This window comes from Neofelis nebulosa, chromosome 1, assembly GCF_028018385.1.
Source record: "Neofelis nebulosa isolate mNeoNeb1 chromosome 1, mNeoNeb1.pri, whole genome shotgun sequence".
Lineage (NCBI taxonomy): Eukaryota > Metazoa > Chordata > Mammalia > Carnivora > Felidae > Neofelis > Neofelis nebulosa.
The window spans coordinates 61849128-61866424 of NC_080782.1; the positions used below are offsets into that span (position 1 = coordinate 61849128).

The 17297-nt window shown below is 39.1% G+C and overlaps 1 protein-coding gene across 4 annotated transcripts in view; it reads left to right on the plus strand.

Moving 5' to 3' along the window:
- The window catches only part of RANBP17 (RAN binding protein 17), a 333236-nt gene that overhangs the window by 256081 nt on the left and 59858 nt on the right, over positions 1-17297 (plus strand). For all 4 annotated transcript variants that reach the window (XM_058723330.1, XM_058723324.1, XM_058723321.1 and 1 more), the window contains 2 exons: positions 3708-3811; positions 9596-9684. In XM_058723330.1, coding sequence (XP_058579313.1) covers positions 3708-3811; positions 9596-9684 — 193 coding nt within the window. The remainder of the gene's footprint in view (positions 1-3707; positions 3812-9595; positions 9685-17297) is intronic.

A 17297-nucleotide genomic window follows, 5' to 3' on the forward strand; every position in this document is an offset into this window, starting at 1 on the left:
GGCAAGTTTTGCAGTAACGTTTTGGGCAGAGTGGTCAGGGAGGGCCTCTCTGGGACATGACATTTAACTAGAATTTCTGTTCCCATCCCTGTCTTCAGTATTTGCTCTTTGACTTCTCCCTGCACATTTTGGTGGCTTGTCTTCTATGCCCTTGATTTCCCTATAGCCTCAAACTTGGATTGAGAAAAGAGAGGAGTCAGGAAGGTTTTTGATCTGTGGCTCCATGTATTAAGTGAAGGGCTGAATGGTAAAATCCTGAATTTGTCTTTGTGCTGATTAAATATCTATACCTTGGGAAAGCTTTGCTCCCTAAAGAAGGGTATTGGGGGGACAACCTGGCGATCACACTTTATTTGATTACTGCAATTGCCTAAGTCCATATAAAACTCAGAACAGCAAAAATGTTAACGGCTGTCATTTATCCAAAACCAGAGTGCTAACAAGTAGCAGAGCCAAGATTCGAGCTTAGAACCTTCAAACATCCACTCTTTCCTGTACCCTTCTCTGCCTGCAGTGATCATCATCACTGTTGTTATTAGTAATTCCACATTTAGAAAATACTTTATCTTAGAAGAGTAAGATTACATAGTTCAAATATAAGGTGTATTTAAATATACATCAATATATATTACACTATACATAAATAATAACATTATTAAATATAATGTATATTTAAATTCACCTTTATTGAGCAACTACTTTTCATTCAGATACAGCATTTCCCTCATATATGCCAGGCACTGTTCTAGGTACTAATACTGTAATCCTAGCGCTACCACTACTATTTATTGAGCATCTTCTATTTTTTTCTGTGTTAGAACTTGTGATATTCACAACGATATGTATTTTAGCCGTGTTTTGTAGATGGGAAACCTGAGACTCAGAGTGATTAGTGAATATCCAAAGTTCAACAGTAAGTGGTGGAGGCAGATGCTGGGTCTGTTTATTGCTGAGCCTTAATGCCTGCATTGTTCTCCTTCACCGAGAAATGCAAAGGTGTGCAGTCTCAGCTCTCCAGAAGCAAAGCCAAAGATGCTATCAGTGTAGGCTGACAGATCTAGTAATTCACATACACACGTTATAAGTTGTATTTCCTTTCATCCCCACAGTACCCCTCATCAAATGGCGGTAGTGATGGCATGATGTCAGGTGGTAGTGTTACTAGCTAGATGCCAGAATACCTGCAGTCAGAGGCAGACTGATCACGGCTACTTGTTGTCAGGAGTCAGCCAAAATGCTGTGGGAACCCAGTGGGCAATGTGGGAATGCTTGAGGTGGGGCCTGAGAGAGTACTTGGAGGTGAGCTTCGCTCAGATTGGGAAAGCTTGTTTTTGAGCGGGCTCTGAAAAGTAAGACTGCCTGGAAAGGTCTCTAATGTGATCACCAGTTACCAGAGGATGTAGTTAAGGGAAATAGCTTGGTCACATAGCCAGTTGACAGAGCAGGGATCATCATTTGGTCAGCCTGACCCTTCAGCTCGAAACCTAACCCTTGTTTAGAATAGCATACCAGGGGGGTGCCTGGGTGGCTCAGTCGGTTAAGCGGCCGACTTCGGCTCAGGTCATGATCTCGCGGTCCGTGAGTTCGAGCCCCGCGTTGGGCTCTGTGCTGACAGCTCAGAGCCCGGAGCCTGTTTCAGATTCTGTGTCTCCCTCTCTCCTTGCCCCTCCCCTGCTCATGCTCTGTCTCTCTCTGTCTCAAAAATAAATAAACGTTAAAAAAAAAAAATTAGAATAGCATACCAGGAAAGTCTCATTGGCCTTTCAGTATCCCTTTGTGAACAAAGTTAAGTCTGTGATTCTTTTGGGTTCTGGAGACAAAGTGCATAAGGTTCATGGGGAAAAGAAGTAACAAAAGATCAGGGTCAGCCAGATCGGCCACTCCTTGAGAGTCAAAAGATCCTGGTTGTGCCATGGACCGTCTGTGTTATGTGGCCTTGGGCCTCAGTTTCCTTATCTGTAGAATGATGTATATAGGCCAGTGTTTCTCAAATATCTGCATGCATCTGAATCACCTGGAAGGCTTCTTAAAACCAATTGCTAGACCCCCCCACCCCCAGAGTCCCTGATTCCGTAGATCTGGGGTGGGACCCAGGAATTTATAACTGATAAATTCCCAAGTGGTTCTGATGCTGCTACGCCAGGGACCAAACTTGAGAACCACTGATCTCTGAGCTCTCATTGCCTCTGTGAGCCTCTGTTTAAAAAGTGATAGCATCAAAGTCAGGAGGTCTGGACCATAGAGTTCCACCTCCGACTAGGTAAACTACTTTGAGCAAGGCACTTAACCTTTCTCTGCCTGTGTCTGTATCAGTAAAGTGGGAGACTCGCAATTCTCAGTGGCATAGGAGAGAGGAGAGAATCAACTCTCTCATTTAAGAGCAACCCGTTATGAAAAGAATACTCTATAAATTGTCAGTTATGTAGCCAAGATACGGAAGCAACCTAAGTGTCCATCGATACCCAAATGGATAAGGAAGATGTGGTGCATGTACACACACACACACACACACACACACTGAAATATTACGTAGCCACAAAAGAGGATGAGATCTTGCCATTTGCAACAACATAGATGGACCTAGAAGGTGTTAAGCCAAGTGAAATAAGTCAGACAGAGAAAGACAAACACCATATGATTTTATTCATAGGTAGAATGTAAAAAAAAAAAAAATGAATACACAAGCAAAAAGCAGAATCAGACTGTAAATACAGAGCAACAAACTAATGGTTACCAGAAGGAAGGGAGGTGAGGGAATGGCAAAACAGGTGAAGGGGAGAGGGAGATACAGGCTTCCAATTCTGGAATAAGTCGTGGGAATAAAAGGCACAGCATAGAGAATATAGTCAATGATATTGGAATAGGGCTGTGTGGTGACAGATTGTAGCTACACTTGTGGTGAGCAGAGCATAACTAGAGGTTGAATCACTATGTTGTATACCTGAAACTAATGTAACATTGTGTCAACTACACTCACATATAAATGTTTTCAATAAAAAATAGTCATTTGTGCGTATCCCATGTTTAAGGTAAAGATTCTGCTCTGATAGAATATTTGAGGAAACTGGGTCTACCTTCCAAGTGAAAGAAACAACAGAAAATGTCTCCTTTCCATGAAGAAAAGGAACCTTAGTGCAAGAGGAAGTGTGCCCATGGAGAATGTACTTAAAATCCAAATGACCCATGAGGGACCCCATCTTATTTGGCAGATAAAAGTTTCCCTGCTATCTATTTAACAAATTAATAAAAAAAGAACATAAATAAAAGGGAATAATAACTTAGAGCTATCTGGGCACCTGAGTCTATGAGCCCTTTAGGGCGTTGGCACCTAAAGAGGAGGGGAAAAAAAGATCCTTGTCTCTGAGGCTTTGAAAGTGCCTTTCCTTGAGGCATTGGGGAAGCTCTGGGGGCACTAAGAACTGAAGGGCTGAGTGCCTGGGGCATGAGTCTGTTTGATCCAATAAAGAGCCAGGAAAAAAAAATGGCTGGTAAGTAATTTTGCTATTTCATTTTGCTGCAAAAGAGAAGGCAAAACACCAGAATATTCAATGAGCCAAACAAAGTACAAATGTGCCATGAGTATGAATGCAGGCTGCCCCCTTCCCAGGGAACATTTCTAAGCCCGAATGAAGCACTCACTCACCGCTGAGGCTAATGTACAATAGCATGCATTTTAAACCATGGTGACCCTTTTGTTTTTCTGATAGGCGAAGATGAAGACGAATTTGAGAATTTCATGCTGCCTCTTACAGTCTCTTTTGAAACGGTATTACAAATATTCAACAACAACTTTAAACAAGAAGATGTAAAGGTGGGTTTGTTCCCAAACATGGTGAGAGACGATTTTGCTCATTCTAAGATATCCAGATCCACAAAAAGGTTCTGCGTTATCTGTATGTGCTCTGTGCCTCATCGGTCTTGCTTTCTCAGTCGCCATGTGTCTCTGAGTTGTACTTTTCCTACCAGTACTTTTTTATTTTCTTCCACAAACTGACTTTGAGGCCAGTGAGTGGTTTTGGACACTTGACGATTGGATGATTTCTCCCTCGTGGCAGTTAGTATCTTTAAAAGAACCCTTCTTGTGGGTACCCCACTTTAAACGCCCCTATTCCGGCACCCACCCTGCACTATATGTTTCAGCATATTTATATGGAGGAATGCGCAAACATGCACATGCTAAAACACTACATCTCTAAATATGTTTTTAAACAAGAATTTATATAAATCAAGACTTTATTAAATGGCTAGGCATATATGTATAAATAGGAGCTGGTCTTGAAGTATTGCATTCTTAAACTGAGCAAAGTGATTAGGATAACTGATAGCTAAATAAGGTTTTTATGCGCCTGTGGGAGCCGTATTAGGATTGATTTGACAAGTCTGTTCAGCTGTGGCAGCAGTCACACTATCCAAGACAACATTATGTTTTATTAGTAAAATCCTTAAGTGTAGCAAGTGATTTGTGACAAAACAGCCCCAGATTTTAATGTGGGGGGTGGGAAACACAAGATCTGCAAAACAGGAATAACATCGTCTAAAACCATAATGCATCTGGGCTCTATTAAACAGATTGACACTGATTATTATTTTTAAAAGACTAATAAATGTACTCCAGAGAAGGTGGGCACCTCTGTTAGTGATGCTTGAGTCCTATTTTATTGTTATTTGAAATAAGTTGAAAACATTAACCATCATTTTGCTTGGTTTCTCTTCTCTCTACCAAAAAAAAAAAAAAAAAACTTAGCTCTGAGAAGCCAGATAGTAAAACAATAGCCTTTGATGGTTATTTTACTGTAATTCTTCTACCAAAAAAATAATTAGCCAAATGCTATACCTCTTAATTTGAAATAGACTTTTTTGAAATGAATGTTTATCAACATGCAATAGTCACAGAATTTTAAAACCAAAAAGGATCCTAGAGATTTTCTTTGTGTTCATAATCTTGCTAAAATTCTTCACCAGACTTTCTATTCAGGTTAGCTATGTTTTTGAGATGTCTTCCAAATGTGTTTAAGGGCCAACAAAATCTTTGCAGCTTTGAGGTGGCTCTGGGTGCCCTTTATATCAGACAGAAGCAGTGAGGTTGAAAAACACCATCTTTCTAAAAATTACATTTGTCTCATTTGAAGATTTCATTATACTCCAAGCCCATTTTGATGTAATCCCATCTAGTTTGATAGAAACCATCTTCCTAGAGTCATTTTTAATGGAGTTCCAGTGATATATCCCTAAACCAGCAAGTTCTTAACGACCCTGGAAAGTGACTGCTTGATTACACTTTAACGGTATTTGCAAATAAAATCACAAGTAATTAAGGGGAAATCTCCAGGCTTTTGAGCAAGTTTGATGCATGATAACTGCCTGATTCAGCTTCATCTAGAGTAATGCTGTGTAGGCAACAGCTACTGAGATCAATAGCAACGTAATGATAGTGGCAGAATTAAGTGAGTAACCTGAGAACTGTGCCTCAGAATGCATGCAGCTGCCACGAACCAGGGCCACACAGTGCACTCCGTGCTTCCGTCCTAAATGTTCATCAAAAGACGCCCTGCAGGAAAATGGAGTTAGATGCTCTTTATTGCTGATCGTGTCTCTTGCCACATTTATCAGGGAAATTGGATTAGCAGTTGGCAGCTGCAGGTAGACAAGATTCTGCAGTGATTAAATATGCAGCTTGGCTGCATTTGTTGTGACAGACCTTTAGTAAATTCTACTGTAAGCACCATCTGTCTAATTTGTATAAAGAAAACTTGGTGCTGTAAGCTACCGATAAAGAACTAAATCTGTTGCTTTATCATAAACAAAACTTTTGCACTAAATGCTTTTAAATGTAATTTATTAGGTTAAGGCTATTTTTCTATCACGATGAATAAATAATACATGCAAAAGTGCTTTCAGGTACTTCATTTTGCAAGTACTAGAGATAAAAACAGTTCTGTTTTGTTCTTCAATAAAGTATTTAGTATTCCAATCCACAGGAGGTGATGCTGTTAAAATATCTCTATGAAAATGCCGCAGGACTGCCAAATTCATTTAATTTGCAACCCTTACCAGGATTTTCTAACTCCCTATTTATAGATATTTTTCATATGCGGATTTCAGGATGAATGTAAACAGTGAGGACCTGTGTTGCCAAATTGAAAAATGGTTGCAAGGGGTAGAAATGCTGCAAAACTCTTAAATTTATAGCTTTGTGTTCTTACTTAGTCCTAATAAAATTGAAGAGAACATTGAATTTTTTGTCTTGGGTTTTTCTCTTCACAGCAAAGGGAGAAAAGAAAGAAAATGCTGTGACAAATCCTGGCTCCGAAGCATTAGTTCGAAATATATGTTCCCCCCCCCCATAATTGTATCCATAGTAAAATATAGTCCAGTACTCCCTTGACTCATGCATCATTTTTGATTTGGCCATGACGTCATCGATTTTAAGGAAAATGAATGAAAACTTCTCGGAGGAAGAGGAGCAGTTAAATAGGAACCTGCTATCTTTAGTCCCTTCGTAAAAACTCCACAATGTTAAATTATTTAAAATCCTTGATTTTCAGCATGCGCACATTAAAAGTTTTCGCACTAAGTGCCAAATGTTGCAAACAGCACTTTAACAGAATGATTTTGCTTTGATCCCTGTAGCAGTTCCTGAATAATTTATCACAGGTTATTGCCTTAATTCTGGAGAGGGATAGAGCAATAAAGGCAGATGAAAACACTCCAGTTGAAACACCTTGGGGCCTGCTCATTCCTCTGACACGGCTCTTTTGTTGGAACTATTTAGAGGTTATTAAGATGTGTCTCCAGAATTAAGAGTATGCTGTAAGGATGAAGACAGCCATCTTAATTCTAAAGACAAAGCACAATGACCCTTCACCTTCTTTTTCTTTGTTGTTATTATATAGTAGAATTATGAGGATAATATTATAGCTGCCCCCAGTAGTGCCACTACAGTAAAGGGTCTGTCAGACTTTCCATTAGAAACCCTGTTTTGGGGGTCAGGGTGGAAGGAGCCGCGTTTCAGCCGTTTCCCAGCCCATTCGTCTCACGCTTGGTACACAGACAACTGTTCGCCGTGCAGCCCGCTGAAGCACGGAGCAGCTTCTCCTGGAGCTACCCGCAGGGAATCCTTGGGATTACATACCCCAGACCTCCCCAGCTCCCCAAAACAGCCTCACTGAAAATGTAGGGAGCTCTCACTTTTCAGATCAATCAAGTGTTGACCAACGGCAGCTGTCGTGTAGGACAAAGGCAACTTTTGAAATAAACCCCTTTGTACTCTTTTAAATGAGATGGTGAATTGTGGCTCCTCCTTCCCTAAATTTCAATCAGACCGCCACTTGTTCTCTGAGATCGTTCAGCAGTCTGGTTGAACTTCTGGGGAGCAGTTGTCCTGTCTAATACCAGAGCTGGCTATGTTTTGGCTACCAAGAAAGTACTCCTTTAGTGTTGTTTGAGTATCTGTGTAGGTTGTTTCAGTACTCTTGCTGCCTTAAGATAAAAGAGGTTGTTTGAGCCGAAGCATCTGTTTCTTACTCACATTAACACTGTATTTTCCTGTCCAGTTGCATCTACTGAAAAGATATATTTACTTGTTACGTTGTCATGTGCTTCCTCTGCTCTGTAGTAACATTTTCTAAAATTAAACCTTGATATAATTTCATAGATTCAGGTCACTTAGAGCACTTTTATTAACTTGGCATCTTTTAAGGAAGAAAAAGCTGTGATAGAATAGAATGTCAACCTTTTTGTGTAATGAAGATAGTCTAAGATATTTTAAGAGTCCCTCACACTAAGCATGAAGAAAGTAAAACTCATGGTTCCTGTCGACTAATTTAGAGCTGAATGGTGGTGCCTTACGTACATGTGGAAACTTAATATTATTTGAAGAGTAGCCCGTAACCTCTAAGTATATGTAAAAATATACCGAAAGCCCACTGTCATAGAAAGACTGCAGAGCTATAAATACTCAAAATAGAATTGTTCAAAGAAGCTGTCTTAGAAGACGTATTTTGTTCTTGAGGTTGTGAGAAACGTGGAAAGCTGCAAAAGAGGGGAACAAGTTCCAGGTGGTGAAAAAAAGGTTACATAAAAGGCAAAATGGCTTTTTTAGAAAAATAGCAGGTCACATGAGAGAACTATAAGGTGTGAGCGGATTCTAAAATAAAAGGACTAGTGACATTACGAGAGGGAAAAGAATGAGTCATTTAAAGAAGCAGAAACAAATACAGGGTTTACCGATTCAGAAAATTCAGATTACCATCATTCTATAAACTGTTAGACAGTTGGAAACTAAATATTTTATGAACAACTTCCAGTTATATGGAGTCACCTTTTGGGTACAGGGGTCGGGAGACGATCAAAAATTACAGATACTTCTGACAGATAAACTCTTCTTTGCTACTTTGAGGTGTTATTTAGCCATTAAGATGAGGCTTAGGATTCACTTCCCAATGCTTGATGATAATTTAAATGCCTTCCTATTACAAGATTTTCGCTTATTACCAAAGTGTGAGGAAAACAAAAATCAGGTAAAAGGGAAAGTTCAGAGCCCATTTCCTGGCAGAATATTTCTACTGAAACAGTACCTTCAGAAATCACAGTTGCATATCTCAATTATCCCACCCCCTTGTTTTGCAATTATGTTTATTTGTGCTCTTTGTTCTGACATTCTAGCATCTGTTCGTGGGTTTTCTTTTTCTCTTCCCAAGCATCATCCTAAGGACAGCTTAATTAAGAGTCCAGAGTACAAGTCAGATCTCTTTTATTTAAGAGTCAAGGTGTTTTTTTTTTTCTCCTGTCTCTGAAACTATATATTTATGGAACATACAGTACATGTCAGGCTCGTGTTAGACATTTTTTATGTAAGTTTATTAAATTGATTCCTCACAATGCCCCTGTGAAAGAGGCAATATTAGCCCCTTTTATAGATGAGAAAGCTGAGACTGGTAAATTGCCTTGCCTGAAGTCTTACAGTAAAGCAGCAGAGCTGGGATTCAGATTCAAGTCTTCTGATAACCAATACAGATCTCTTTCCTTACATCTTTTCCTTGCTTGGGGAGCGTGAGTGCCATTCTCGGTATGTCATGGGAGCAATAGGTCACCTGGACAGTTTTACTTTGTCCTAAGTTACTAGAGATATTCTGTAGGGATCTTTAAATAAATGCCAGTGTGCTTCCAGGATAGACTCCAGATTGCATAGTGGGACTGATTCATGCAAGCCGATGTGGTTAAGATTTGCCATTATTAAATAATGTCTAGACCCTGTGCATTTCTGTTCTGTGGAATTATCAATCCTCATCTCTTGGGTTGTTTTTTTTTTCTAATTTGGCATGATTTGGAAACAAAGTATATTAAGAATCTAAATGTTCCTAAACTACTGGAATTATGACTTAGCTCAATTTATAAGAAGCAGAGTAGAGTTGGTCAGCAGATTTGATGGTCTGTTTGTTTAAAAGGGTCTACGGTTTTCTATAGAAAGGGATCTGAGCGAGACATTTTAGCTAATGAATCAAAATCAGATATGTGGTCATTATTGCCTGATTATTACTCCATCTGCTCTGTGCTAACGTGAAAATCAATTACTGTGTCTCTTTCCCACTGACAGCGTATGTTGATCGGGCTGGCAAGAGATCTTCGAGGGATTGCCTTTGCACTGAACACAAAGACCAGCTACACCATGCTGTTTGACTGGATGTATCCTTATTACACTGTGACAATACCAGCTCTGTGCACAGAGGGATGCCAGGCCCCTCGCTTTCGTTTAATAGTATGGCACAGTAGGGAAGAGGAAACAAAGCTAAATGAACTAATGTGTAATCAGCTAAAAATTACAGCACAGTGGCAGCAGTGCAGATAACTGAGCACAGCATTTGGAGACCCAGCTCAGAGAGGTCACTTTTTGGTGCCATTAAATATTGACAACTTAAAAATCACGTTCCCAAATGATTGTTTATGTAGGGATTGCAGGGATAATCAGGCTAACATCTTTAACTCAGGATCAATGAATCTTACCATTTGGCATTTTCGAGGAGATTTGAATTTCTGTTCCATCTCAATTAGCAGGGCTGAGCAGGCTACTGTGCCTCTTTGAGGCTCAATTCATCATGCTACAGCTTTTCACCATCATGAAAATATTAATGGAGATGAAAAAGGGGGAAGTAAATGGTCAGGAGTTTTCATTTAGTATAAATTCTGAATTTACCTTTGCCAAGGCTTAGTACGGATAGCAACATAAATAAACAAAGAAACAAACATCCCTGGCAGAAGTGCCTCATCATGTAAGAGTGAGACAAACGTGGACTCTGGTATCAGAGTAGGACTGAAATCCAGCTCTCCACCTTGGCAAGTTATTTCTCTTCTCTGAGTCGTGGTTTTCTCATCTAAAAAAAGAGACATCCAGTATCAGGGCTCACTGGGACCATTAAAATAGGTAACACACTTTGTGTAATGTCTGGAACATATTTGGGAGTCCTAAGTGGTTGCTATTAATATTGTTTTAATAGTATTGTATGTATCCTCTTTGATCCTAACAGGAAGTGACAATTTATAAAGTCATGTAAGTGTAATATGTTTTCATGCCTTTATACATAAAACTATCAGAGCACTTAAGAAAAATTCTGTAGCCTTAAAGCAATTATATGTTTTAAGTTACGCTGTTTCTCAGTTGCTCTTTTCAAACCCTCCTTATCCAAGTTGCAAAAGAAACTTCTTTTTTTTTTTATTTATTATTTGAGAGAGAGAAAGGATCCCAAGCAGGCTCTGCATTATGAGTATGGAGCCTGACATAGGACTCGATCCCATGACCGCAAGTTCATGACCTGAGCCCAGATCGAGTCGGACACTTAACTGAGCCACCCAGTCACCCACACTACAAAAGAAACTTCTTGAAAGCAATCTTTCACCACGGATCCCCAGTTAGGCCAAAAATATAGCTAACAGGGGATCTGGGCATGGTTTAGGGAGAACTCTATGCATTAAAAAAAAAAACTTTTCTAACATTAATTGAATACCGACTTACATTTTTAGTTACTATTAAAACCTACTTCATCAGATATATGTGTTCATAGAAAGGTTAGAGGTAAGTGTTTTCCATGTCATTGAAGAACCATGTATGTCTTTGTATCAGCATACCAAGTACATGTACAGAGGCTGTAGGTTTTAACACAGCAAGTCCTACAGTTGTTTTAACTGTGAAGAATAAACTGAGATTGCATATTACTTTTTTATTTATCTAAAAACAAACAGAAGCTTATAACGTGAAAACTTTCATTTATTTGAAAAAAATCGTAGAAGCCTAGTTTTGGCACTCTGGAATGGATGGTGATCTTGACAGCAAGCTGCAACTCTAGGATGTCCATCAGTTAACGTTTCCTGTGTCCCTCCTCAGCGGTCCCAACCAAGAGTCAAGTCCAGAACCTCTCCCCTCAGTGTCAAAGAATATAAATATCTGCCATAATCGATACCGCCTAAAATTCATAGAACATATTTAAGTCTTTGGTTAAGTCTGTTTTCCATGTATTTCCTCACTAAGCTCCTTCTTTTTGGCACCTGTCTGAAGTGAAACTTTTGTCCAGCAGATGGCAGACAATAGCAAATGGAAGGCCTTGGGACTTCATGTTTTGTTTTGAACTGGAAACTATTGTCTCCTCCATGTGACCATAGATGTTGATGTTATTAGGGTCAGTGGCAGAGGGCGAAGTGTCAGTTATGCAGGGAGCTGTGTTAGATTGCCAAACAGGATGGCTTGGTACCGGCTTTGCTTATAATAATTGAGTTTCAGTAGCAAATCAGCTTCCTTGGGAAAAGGCCAAAGGCTTTTCATAATTGTATTGACAACAAAATGAATATGATAAATGGTGTTCATTCAGTTGAGACAAGATTTATAGTTTTCCTTTGGGCAAGGGATGAAGAGCAAATATTTATAATAATAGTAAAATTTGTTTAAAAGTTACATTATTTGATCATTCAAAAAGCTTTATTAAAATATTTTGAAATACTTTAAGCAGTTTCAGGTGATAAAGTACAGATTCTTTTCAAAGTATTCTAGTAATGTAAAAATGAATAAGGATATGATAAAAAAAAAAAACATGGATATGAAAGTCATTTATTCTTCCTGAAATATTGATATGTCAAACCGTCAGTGATGATTCCTACATTACTGCCAGGGAAAGTTTATTTTTGCCTTTTATCCACATAAATGTGTGTTCTTTAATTTGTTATACAGTCCTTAGCATGCAGAAGAAATGTCCTACAAGAGCACATGTCATCTTAAAGTCAAAATGCATTTTATTTATGGTGATTATTTGATAAAGTGCTATTTTAGTGGTTAGGTCTTTAATTCAAAAACATTTCTGTAAACACTGACTGCATTAACTGCTACACGAACTGCATTGCTTATCACTGTCCTTCCAAAACTAAATTGCCTGAAACTACATAGCAAACATGTTGATAAATTGTTCTACTCCTGGAGAATTGAAGAATCCCTAATACACTTCTTTGCCCATATAGTGAGAACACAATATAAAAGCACCTTACCTTGTAGCGCATTTAGTCACCTTGTTTAGAGTCTTCCCAGATCATGCTTAGACTGAAGTATCAAAAATCCAGGCAGCAATTGGGGGCAGGAAAAAAAGGAATGCGTATGATGCTATTTCCTTCTGCTCAGTCCTTTCACTTGTCATAATCTGATCTCTGAATCCACTGGTTTTCAGTCAGGTAATTGAAATACTGAATATGCATCAACACATTATACAAAGACAAGTCAAGACCATATGTAGATGTGTAGAAGAGCACAGACTTGAAAGCAAAACAGTCTCAGATTCCAGTCCTGGTTTCGCCACTTAACCCGAGGCTCAAAAAACAAACACAAAAACCTGTGGGCTCTTGGATAAGTTACTTAATGTATCAGAATCACAGTTTTCTCTTCCACAAAACAGCTAATCATACCTGCCTCACAGATATAGCATAAGAAATGAGTGAATGGACGTATATAACGGCCTAATCCAATGTCTGGCACAAAGTGGATACTCCACTAACTGTTGTTAGTTCTTTTCTCTAATATGAAATGAGACAAAGGAATCCCATTTGCTCACTTATTCAGCAAATTTGGCTAAGGACTGTGCTAGGTTTCATGAGGGATGTAGATTACTTAGACTCAAATCTTACCCCAAAATGAGCTTCTAATTAAATAGAACCTGTTAGATATCTACAAAAATGACTGTAATAAAATATAGAAGGTGATAAGTGCCATAACAACAGATACAAATAGAGTGATTGCATTTAGCTGGGGAATCAGGAAGGTTTCTGTGAAAGTACAGATATTTCTCTGGATCTTACCAAATGCATAGGATTAGAGTATTGGAACTCTGAAATAAGAGGTTTTCGGTTGGCCTAAGCACAGGTTTTGGAAGCGGGTAGTGGAGAAGATGTTTTGTTGTAGATACCACTTATTTTGTGCTTGGAAATGCAGGTTGTCTGGGACCCTTGAATATCAGGCTAAGGAATTTAGACCCTATCCCATAGATAGCATGGAGCAGTTGTTGTGACTGCCTAACCAAATCAGAATTGTACCTCAAGAAGAAAGTAATTGGCATTATGTTGGACAGACTGAAATAGGGAAGAAAGTAAACCTGAAAAAAAATCACTGTTCGGCAAGCACACAGTGCTGTGTGCTAGGCCTGAGGAATGAGTAAAAGGATTGCTTCTCACAAGAACAAATAAAATGGATCACTCTTTAGAAGGTCACCATCTCGTAGATATGACATACAACTAATGAACAGTCAATGGGTTGTCACAAAGATGGCATGCAAAAGACCATATGAACACGTAAGAGGAAGAGATTGGCATTTTGGGCAAAAAAAAAAAAAAAAAAAAAAAAAAAGTCGGCTTCCCAAGGAAGTGAAAGTTGGGCGAGGTGTTGAAAAATAGACATTTGCTAGACAGGAGAGAAAGACTTCCAACAGCATTTGCTTTTGTGAAAAAAAGTACACCTGTTTCACATTCATGGAGTACCTTTAAAATAATCTCTGAACTGGCCGGCTGTTTCTGTTCTGGAACCACATCCTCATACCCCTATCTCTGAACGGTTTTAACAAAAACTCTTCTGTTGCCTTCTAGGATGTTACTGTGCTTTCCCTACTGTGAGATCCCAGAGGGAAAGAATTATGTGTTTTCCCATTTCTGTTTCCTTGGGGTCCAGTCATACTGACTGCTGGTTGGGTGGATGGATGGGTGGTCATCGTCAAGAAGGAAACCTCATGCTTTTCATTTTTTTATATTTGGCATCTGATAAGGCTATGTCATATTATTAACACTTCTGATCTTCCATTCATCTGATGTAGACGTTAGGAATTCATCGAGAAGGTTGGGTGAAAGCGGTTAGGTCTGTGCCTCTTCTACCTAAGGGCTCCCTCCCACTGTCTTCCTTCTTTCCATAAATAGGCAGTCCTCACAGGCCACTAGAAAATTAAACTCGTAGAGTGGGTTCTGATTCTCACCCTGTAATCTGAGTCTGGCACTCTCACTCTGAAGCCCTTTTAACCTCTCAGCTTGGTAGACCTCTACTCTGCTTTCCAGTAATCACTCATTTTCTCTGTGGCAGTCACCTCTGTCAGAAGCATATTAGAATTGGCACTACTCTCATTCCACACAGAAAAGGGAGCATCCCCTCATGTCCCGCGGCTTTCTCCCGTAGCGAATGCAGTGTGCTCTGAAAAATATGATGGTTCTAATGCCTTTAGAATGCCTTGCAAAGGAGCTTGTGTGTGCTTCTGATCCTCTTTGATTCTGAGATTTGGGTCTTGTCAGTTTCCTGGCTAGCCTTCCAGATGCTTTCCCACTAAAGATCACTGAGTCTGGGCTCAGGAGGTCTCTTGGTGGAATATTTTCTCACCTGTGCTTCTCTGTCATTGCTTTTGGTACTCAGAGAATCTCTGTTATGTGTCAGCCATGCAGACTTGAGAATGAATTCCCTAAGAATAAAAGTCTTGTCTTACTTATCTCTGGATCCCCGGCCCCTAGCACAGTAAATACCACATAGTGTCTATGATCTATCAAAAATAGCAGATTTTCTGCTACATAGAAAAACAGTAAGTTATCTGACAATAGCCAAAACAGAGTTAATAATTAAGTTCATTGATTTCAGTTTTTTCATTTTTATCCAACTGAAACCTTATATATACACACACACTTAACTTCTTATCTCCCTTCTCCACTTCATTTCCCTTTGTAGTACTCTCTAACATATTATGTATGTCTTTTATTTATTTTCTGTCTTTTCTTATTAGAATATAAAGTCCATGAGGACAGGAATTTTTTAATGTTTGGCTCACTGGTGGCTCCAGAGAGTCTAAAACAATGAATAGACAGTTACAGAATAGGACTTCAGTAAATACTTCTTAGGTAAATTCTTCGTGTGTGTGAGTGTGTGTGTGTGTGTGTGTGTGTGTGTACACAAATGCAGAGCCTTAACAAAGGGAGACAAAAGTATTGCTTTGTGAAATTTTAGGGAGCTTGTGGTTCTTAAAGAATTGGAAGGCTTATTTTCGTTGAAAGTTACGTGAATTATTTCCTGAAGCTTCAAAGTGAAATGCACAGTTAAAAAGGAAGAAGTAGGTAGTTCTAATCAAATATGCTCTACCTGATTTTTAGGTTGACAGGTTGACAGCAACAAATATTTATCGAAATCTGCTTTGTGCCAGGTCCATGCATACAAGTGCCTAGGACCTGCCCTCAAAAAGTATTTAATAGGAGAGATCGAGTAGTTAGAAGGCACTGGCACACAGTACCACAGCTAGACAAAGGAAACACACCTAACCAAGTCTTGGGGGACGGGAAGGCCAGGGAGGCTTCTTGGACTAGTTGGCATCTATATTGAAATCTGAAGGACAGATAGCAATTGCAGGGGCATGATAGGGAAGCACAGTCTTTGCCCTTTAGAAACTCACTAATGGGGCAGGCAGATAACAAAAGCAATCAATCTCAATATAAGTTTGTTGTAAGAGATACGGGGTCAGAGTGCTCATTGAACGTAGATGAGGAAGAGATGGATTCCTTTTGACAAAACAGAGAAAGTTTCACCATCCCAGGGGAAGCGCAACTTGAACTAGGTGTTGAAAGACAGGAATGAGTTAGGCAGAAGAAGCCACGTGTAGAGGAATGGAGACAAGAGAGTTGGCAACCATGGATTTGCAGGGAATTGAGAGTGGCTGAACAGTGGATGGGGCAGGAATACTGAAAGAGGAGTCTGAAGGTCCACAGGGACCATATCTTAAAGGGCCTTGTATGCCATCCTAAAGAATTTGAAATGTATTCTAAAGAGCAAGGAAGAAAATTGTGGTCTTTTCCACCATGGAGATCTCTACCCATACACACAGGAAAGGAACACCGCTAAGTAATTCAGTTCTTTCACACTTTCATCTGAAACAAAAAGACAAGTATACTGGAAAACATCAGAAAGAGAGAAACTTAGAAAATAGGAAAAGAAGAAATGAAGGAGTAGAATAGCAAGGTGTTTTGTGTGTGTGTGTGTGTGTGTGTGTGTGTGTGTGTGTGTGTGTGCTGCAGCTTAAGCTTCAATTTTATATTTATGTGTCCATTTAGCAAGGAGGAGGCCCCAGTTAAGGGTTAAAGGACCAGTGGAGGTGAGTCAGAGTTTTCTAGGTTCTGGTGGTCTCAGCCGTTGACTTACCAGAGGCATACACTTCTTACTATTGAGGAAGATGTTTGAGAATTTCTCCTTGGGTATACATAGGACTACCTTTTAGCTGACCCTGAGTAGATTAAAAGTTACCCAAAGCTTTTCTTCAAGCTAACATCTGCAGTATTCCTTGGAGCTACAGTGGGACCAAGCAGAGCAAATCAGCAGCTTAAAAAAATGAAAAAAAATGAAAAGAGATAATTTCTAAGCTGGAAGATAGGTAGATAGATAGATAGATAGATAGATAGATAGGGATTATTATTACTATTTCCCTCTCCTTCTATGTATTTTTAAATTTTCACAAGAAATGACACTTTTTCTTAAGTTGTTTGATGCCCAAGAAACTGATATTAATAATTCAACTATGTTTTTATCCTCATTAAGTTTATTTCCTTTCCTACAGTATGCAGCACATTTCTTTAAATGTGTTACTTATATGATACTTTAAAAGTGTCTTTTGTTTATAGAGTATACCAAGAACAAAAGAATATAATGTACGGGATATGTTACAAATCAGAGCACATCATTTTACAATCCCTAGCAAACATACAGCTGTGCAGGTTAGGGAGCAATTTATAAAATTTCCATTGTTTATTAAACATAGAAGAAA